Source organism: Nicotiana attenuata, chromosome 10, assembly GCF_001879085.1.
Source record: "Nicotiana attenuata strain UT chromosome 10, NIATTr2, whole genome shotgun sequence".
NCBI lineage: Eukaryota > Viridiplantae > Streptophyta > Magnoliopsida > Solanales > Solanaceae > Nicotiana > Nicotiana attenuata.
Window position 1 is genome coordinate 43,400,312 of NC_031998.1, and position 7,967 is coordinate 43,408,278.

The window sequence follows — 7,967 nt, forward strand, 5'->3', positions numbered from 1 at the left end:
ATCAATAGGGGAAATCATTGCCTTAGCGTTTCCTCATAATTGTTTACAACCTCATTAGTTTAGTTCACAACTATTTAGTTACTTGCAAGCTAGTCGTTAAAGAACACTCAACTGAGATTTGAATATTTGGGAAGCTGGTTCTGAAGAATTAGTGGGTCTGAAGATAGTGGTTGATAGGTTAACTCTCTGTGGATTCGACCCTGGGCGTAATACTCGGGTTATATTTGCAACGTCCGCAGAGTCCTTTTTATAAGGCATAGTTGGGCGTGATCAAATTTTGGCGCCGTTGCCGGGGAGTTAACGGAATTATCAATTGCCATTGACAGAAATACAAAGATTCTTATTGTAGTCAGTTTTCTCTCTACCAACTTTTTCATTGAAAATTTAACGGTTGTTGATTTGGGTGCTCAGGTGTATGCCTAGAAAGTCTACGAGGACTGGAGAACTACTTGAAGGACTCTCAGACCCCGAGAAAACATTCCGGGCACTGAATCGTGCTAACAAAAGACTTCAACAACCCCAACAAACACACAAATTCGAAATTGACATGGGCGACATAAACGACCCCAACGTAAACGTCAGGAATGAGCAATTGGCACCTCCCGTGCCTGAGGATGCACTATATGACTGGGAACAACCCACAGCTGACAATCTGGCCACTGCCATTGTTGTGCCCGCAATACAAGCTGAATCGTTCCAGATCACAAATAACATGCTACACTTGTTGCAGAACAAGGGACTCTTTTCTGGGACACAAACAGAAGATCCTCAGCAGCACTTGAAGAACTTCCTGTCTATCTGCAAAACTCAAAGGCAACCCAACGTGACTCCGGAAGCAATCAGGCTATTATTGTTTCCGTTCTCGGTGACAGGAGCTGCTCAGGTTTGGCTAAACTCGCTCCCCATAAACTCTATAGAAACTTGGGATGAGTTGGTCAAGCAATTTCACAATAAGTTCCATCCGCCCAACAAAACTGCTCAACAAATTGATGAGATTGTGAGTTTCAAACAGAAACCAATGGAGACACTACACGAGACATGGGGCAGGTTTAAGGGAATGTTGGTTATGTGTCCCCACCATGGTGTTCCAGAACAGATGTTGGGATAACGGTTTTACATGGGACTGTCAGACAGCATGAAGAATATCGTAGATGCCTCTGCTGGTGGGGCATTCTTGAGCAAGACTTGGAGAGAAGGTCAGAATTTGCTCGACAAGATAGCACAGAATTCAGGTTGGACAACTAGGAACGCACCTATCACTCCAGTGGTGCACTCAGTGCCTCTTGATCCTTCTAATACAATGGCTGAAAATATGGCGACTCTCTTGACACAAATGAGCATCCTCACCAAAAAGGTGGAGGAATCAGGGCAGAAGCAGCAGGTTCATATAGTAGATACTACCAATGGGGGCTTGTGCACATCTTGCATTAGCCAGCCAATTGGTAATCCTTGGAATACAGAGCATGATCATCATCATCAGCACCCTGAAGATATGAACTATGTGGCTAACTACGGGGGTCAGAGGCAAGGTAATCAGAACTGGGGTCAGCAGACTCAGCAGCAGTACAGGCCACCTCAGCCACAGTATAACGCCGGAAACATGGGAGGCATGAGACCCCCCAACAACATGGCACCGTATCCTAGACCACAGGGGTACAACAATCAGCAGCAAGGGTACCACCCACCTCAGCAACAGCAGGGTGGAAGACAGGAAGACGGGTTTGCAAGACTTGAAGCAATGATGCAGCAGGTTATTGGGTCCAACGCTAAGATAAATGAAAGGGTGGATGCACATGATGCAGCTATCAAAAATATTGAGGTACAAGTGGGCCAGATTTCAATGTCACTTAACAATCGTCCTCAAGGGACATTACTTGCAGATACTCAAATCAATCCAAAAGATCAGGGCCCAAAGCAGCTGATGGCGGTGAGTCTCCGGAATGGTAGGGATCTAGATGTTGAGCAAGAGAGAGCTCGAGAAAACATACAGGCTGAGACACTCATTCCAGTGCCCATTGAGCTGGATGAGTCTACGGGATTGACAGAGGTAACAGTCCAGCCCGCACCTGAAGAAAAGAATATGCAGTAAGAGACTGAGACAGTAGCTGAGCCAGTAGTTGAAACAGTAGCTGAGAAAGAGAAATCTCAAGTGATTGGGAAGAAAAGACCTCCTGCACCATTTCCACAAAGGTTGGCCAAGCATCAAAAGGAGGAGCAGTATAAAAAGTTCTTGGAGATGCTCAAACAAATCCAGGTAAACATTCCATTGATTGAAGCTTTAAAGGAGATGCCGGGATACGCTAAAATGATGAAAGACTTGATGTCTCGGAAGTTTGACTTTCAAGACTTGTCCACAGTGACACTTACTCAGACCTGTAGTGCAGTGGTATCTAGACCTGTTGCTGAAAAGCTATCTGATCCAGGTAGCTTTACAATTCCATGCACTATTGGGAACTTTGCCTTTGCTAAGGCACTCTGTGATTTAGGGGCCAGCATTAATCTTATGCCCCTGGTTATTTATAAGAGGTTGGGCATTGGGAGAGCTAGACCCACCTCTATGTTGTTGCAGCTGGCCGACAGGACTATGAAGCGTCCATTTGGGATCCTTGATGATGTGCTTATTCAGGTAGGGAAATTCGTGTTCCCTGCAGATTTTGTAATCTTGGATTGCAAAGTGGATGAAGAAATTCCTATAATCTTAGGACGACCATTCTTGGCCACGGGGAGAGCTTTGATTGATTGCGAGACTGGGGAGCTCAAGATGAGGCTCAATGATGAAGAAATTATATTCAATGTGCAGAAATCTATAAGGCGACCAAGTGAGTTCGCAAATTGTTCTCTTATTGATGCAGTGGACGTAATTGTAGAGTCTGATGATGAGGCGTTGACGGTTGAGGATCCCCTTACTGCATGCTTGACAAATGTGGATGAGGTGAATAGTGAGGATTTGGCGGAATGGGTGTTGGCACTGGAAGGTAGAGGGTTCTGGGATAGAAATCTAGAGTTTGAGCCCTTACACTTAGAAAAGAGAGAGACCCCTCCAGCAAAGCCATCCATCGAGGAACCACCTAAGCTGGAACTAAAGCCATTGCCAGCCCACCTCAGGTATGAATTTCTGGGTCCCGAATCCACATTACCTGTTATTATCTCATCTGGTTTGTTAGATGTGCAGGTTCAACAGCTTTTACAGGTACTAAGGGAGTGCAAAACTGCCATTGGGTGGACCATGGCAAACATCAAGGGGATCAGCCCCGCCTATTGCATGCACAAGATTCTGCTGGAAGAGGGGCACAAACCTTCCAGGGAACATCAGAGGAGGCTGAACCCGAATATGAAGGAAGTGGTGAGGAAGGAAGTGATAAAGTGGTTGGATGCGGGAATCATTTTCCCAATCTCTGACAGTAGCTGGGTTAGCCCAGTTCAATGCGTTCCTAAAAAGGGTGGCATGACGGTTGTGAAGAATGACAACAATGAACTAATCTCAACAAGAACTATCACAGGCTGGAGAATTTGCATGGATTATCGAAAGTTGAATCTAGCCACCCGGAAAGACCACTTCCCACTTCCCTTCATTGATCAGATGCTGGATAGATTGGCAGGGAGGTCACACTTTTGCTTTCTGGATGGGTACTCAGGGTACAACCAGATCTCTATTGCACCTGAGGACAGAGAGAAGACCTCCTTCACTTGCCCATATGGCATTTATGCCTTCAGGAGGATGCCCTTTGGCCTATGCAATGCACCCGCCACATTCCAACGGTGCATGATGGCCATATTCACTGACATGGTAGAGGACATAATGGAGGTGTTCATGGATGACTTCTCAGTGGTGGGGAATTCATTTGAGGAATGCCTAGTGAATCTGACGCGTGTGCTGAAACGATGCATCGAGACTAACTTGGTTCTGAATTGGGAAAAGTGCCATTTCATGGTACAAGAAGGAATAGTCTTGGGGCACCGGGTGTCAAGCAAAGGAATAGAGGTTGATAGAGCAAAGGTTGATGTCATAGCAAAGCTGCCGCCACCAACTTCAGTCAAAGCCATAAGAAGCTTCCTTGGACATGCCGGGTTCTACCGGAGGTTCATTAAGGACTTCTCCAAAATCGCCAACCCTCTCTGTAAGTTGTTAGAGAAAGATCACCCTTTTGTATTTTCTGATGATTGCAGGGTAGCTTTTGAGGAGTTGAAGCAAAGGCTGGTCACAGCACCCATAATCGTTGCCCCCAACTGGGAGCAACCGTTCGAATTAATGTGTGATGCTAGTGACTACGCGGTGGGGGCAGTGCTGGGCCAGCGGAAGGACAAATTGATGCACCCAATCTACTATGCTAGTAGGACGCTGAGCGGAGCCCAGTTGAACTACACAGTGACAGAAAAGGAGATGCTAGCTGTGGTATTTGCTTTTGACAAGTTCCGGTCCTATCTGATAGGATCCAAGGTAATCGTATACACTGACCATGCAGCTCTTAGATACTTAATAGAAAAGAAGGACTCTAAGCCACGCCTGATTCGTTGGGTGTTGCTACTGCAAGAGTTCGATCTTGAAATTCGTGACCGCAAGGGCACTGAAAATCAAGTCGCTGATCACCTATCACGACTTGAAGGAGCTGAAAATGTAGTAGAAGTTGAGGAAATTCTGGAAACTTTTCCAGATGAGCAGCTGCTCGCTACCACTCATCAGGAAGCGCCTTGGTATGCAGACTATGCTAATTACCTGGCCAGCGGTATTGTTCCTCACGACCTGTCATTGATCCAGAGGAAGAGATTCTTTCGTGAATGCCAATTGTATTACTGGGATGAGCCCTACTTGTTTAGAATATGCCTTGATAACATGATCCGGAGATGCGTCCCCGAGATCGAACAATCTTCTGTCTTGCAGGCTTGTCACGCTTCGGCGTATGGCGGTCACTTTGGAGGAATCAGGACAGCAGCTAAGGTGCTAGAGGCCGGATTTTTCTGGCCAACGGTGTTCAAGGATGCTCACTTGTGGGTCAAGGGCTGTAATGAATGTCAACGTACCGGGAACATTTCCCGGCGTCACGAGATACCCATGAACCCAGTTCAAGAGGTGGAAGTGTTTGATGTTTGGGGGATAGATTTCATGGGTCCCTTCGTCAGCTCCTATGGCAATAAATACATTCTTGTTGCTGTAGACTACGTGTCCAAGTGGGTGGAAGCTGCAGCATTACCCACCAATGATGCTAAGGTGGTGGTCGGGTTTCTAAAGAAGAACATATTCACCCGCTTTAGGACACCGCGCGCAATTATCAGCGACGGAGGCACTCACTTCTGCAACCGGGCCTTCGAGAAGTTGTTGGCTAAATATGATGTGCGCCACAAGGTGGCTACTCCGTACCACCCGCAGACTAGTGGACAGGTTGAGGTGTCCAACAGAAAGATCAAGAGCGTATTGACAAAAACTGTAAACGCTACAAGAACTGACTGGTCAAGGAAGCTAGATGATGCACTATGGGCTTACAGGACAGCTTTCAAGACACCAATTGGTATGTCACCATATAAGTTGGTGTTTGGGAAGGCCTGTCACCTACCTGTAGAACTTGAACATAAAGCGTGGTGGGCACTGAAACAGCTGAACTTAGACTTGGAAGCTGCGGGCACGTCAAGAGTCACTGAATTACATGAGCTAGAGGAGTTCCGGTATCTTGCTTTTGAGAGCACAAGGCTGTATAAGGAGAGAATGAAGAGGCTTCACGATCAGAACATCATTGAGCGAAATTTCAAACCTGGGGACAGGGTATTGCTTTATAACTCAAGACTGCGGTTGTTCCCGGGTAAGCTAAAGTCAAGGTGGTCTGGACCATTTCGCGTGATTGAAGTGTTTCCATCCGGAGCTGTGGAAGTTGCTACTGAAGATGACTCTCGTACATTTAGAGTCAATGGTCAACGGTTGAAATTGCATGTGGGTATGAACGAGCCTAAGGAGATGACCGAGCTGCATTTGAATGAACCCCAGAGGTCGAGCGAACCTTAATTGCGCTCATATGAGTCGTGCCGCGACGTTAAATCAGGCGCTACGTGGGAGGCAACCCATGACATTGTTGTAATTGTAACCTTTTTAGTCTATTCAAAAAAAAAAAAACTAGGCGTTAGAATCAGAGAGGGGCCTCGACCGCGGTTCCACCGCGACCGCGGTCAAATGGCCTCTCTGAACCTCACCGCTCGCGGTTCTACCGCGACCGCGGCAGAACCGCGGCAGCCCCAGACGCGGCCAGGTAAGTAGGTAAGTTAAATTTTTTATTTTTTTTAAAACCTTTTAACCTAAATAAAAATCACCACCACCCCTTCTATTCCCACATCCATATTTCAGCCCCCTTCTTCCCATTCTTTTTTCCTCTCTCTTAAACTCATCTAATATCACCAACAATCTCTCTTCTCTTCCTTCTCCTTCACCCCCCTTCCTCCCCAACCTCCATTAACACACCTCCACTTCTCCCTCTCTTCAACTCAAGTAAGTTATTCTTCTCTCTCTCTATTTCTTTCTCTTCTAAGTAGTGTATTTTGTTAAGTTATTAGTTTCAACTAAACCCTAGTTAGGATAGTGTAAAAATTTGAATTTTTTTGCTTTCTTTTATGTTTGCTATTGTTGTAGTTGATGTTTATGAGGTTGTTTGGTGCCAAATTGATTGGGTCTCCATTATTAAATAATTATGAAGTTGTTTTGGTGGCTTGGAGGCCTAAACTAGATTTTTGTGGTGTAGTATGGTATTGGGTCATGTATTAGCCGAAATTTTGGTACTGTGTTGTATATTTTTGGGGTGTTTTAAGCCCAACCTAGGTTTGGGGTGTTGTAATTGATGGTTGATGATGTGTAGTTGATTGGTGGTATGGTTGTAGTTGCTATATGGTGGTGTTGTATCTCATGTGTAACATTGAAAGGAGTAAGTATGGGGTGTATTATGCCGGAAGTGGTAAGAAAATTATGGGGCTATTGTGGAGGTTGTTATGAATGAATTAAGGGGAAGTATTTGGTGTCATCGGGTGGTGAAGTCTGAGTAACCATCTGATTGGCACTAGTTAGGGCATATTTTGATGGTTCGTTTGATTATTTGCAGGTCATATGGCTCCCAAAAGACAAAGGCGATCTGGAGGCCCATCCCAGCGACCTACTTATGATGAGTCCAGATTCCAATCGGAACTGGCGGAGGACGACTTCAACGCCAAGGCTACAAAGACCTTCCTCCATGAGATCCCGATTGATCGGGTAGCCCTCCGAGCCGAAAAGGTGGAGATGTATGACGAAGGCGGGAAATGGAATTCCTATTTAACGACCCTGCACCAGTTAACAAGATGCTGGTTCGAGAATTTTATGCCAACTGCCCATTGCACTTGGGTAGGGAGGTGATTGTTCGGGGTACGATGGTAATGCTACAGTTCCAACAATTCGCCAGGTGTTGCGGCTGCCTCCGTTCACCAGTGACGTCGACTATTACCATGACAGACCAGGGGTGACATGGGAGGTCATGACGGATGTACTTTGCACAGGGGGGAAACCCATTTGGATACGTGACCGAATAACCCTCAACTCTAACTCTTTCACCCACTTGGCCAAGTGTTGGTTGACTGTTATCTGCAGCAGGTTCCTGCCATCCAGCAATACAACGGACGTGAACTTCAATCGGGCACTGTTGACTTGGTGCTTTGTGACAAGAAAGGATTTTGATGCGGCCCGGATAATTGGTGATGAAATGGTCTTACGAGGACCGCTGCTGACAAAGGGATTCTATTTCCCTTCCTTAGTAACCACACTGTGCTTGATGAGAAACACCCCCACCAATCCTGCCAATGGAGATTTGCCACCCAAAGCAGCATTCAAAGCTTCTAGCATCAGAGTGGGCCGGGGAATAAGGACCACAATTGAGATAGATGACGAGGATAATGATCCGGTCCCTCTTGCTCCATCCAGGAGGTCCGCTGACAGTGCCGGACCATCTAGATACACTCATTCT

General features: G+C 46.2%; 1 protein-coding gene across 1 annotated transcript; it reads left to right on the forward strand.

The window, feature by feature from the left end:
• LOC109233930 (RNA-directed DNA polymerase homolog) lies at positions 3,350-4,099 on the forward strand (the record flags this gene model as incomplete). The annotated part of the gene is made up of 1 exon (XM_019399776.1): positions 3,350-4,099. A coding segment is annotated over one exon (750 nt), but the record flags the coding sequence as incomplete, so codon positions are not given.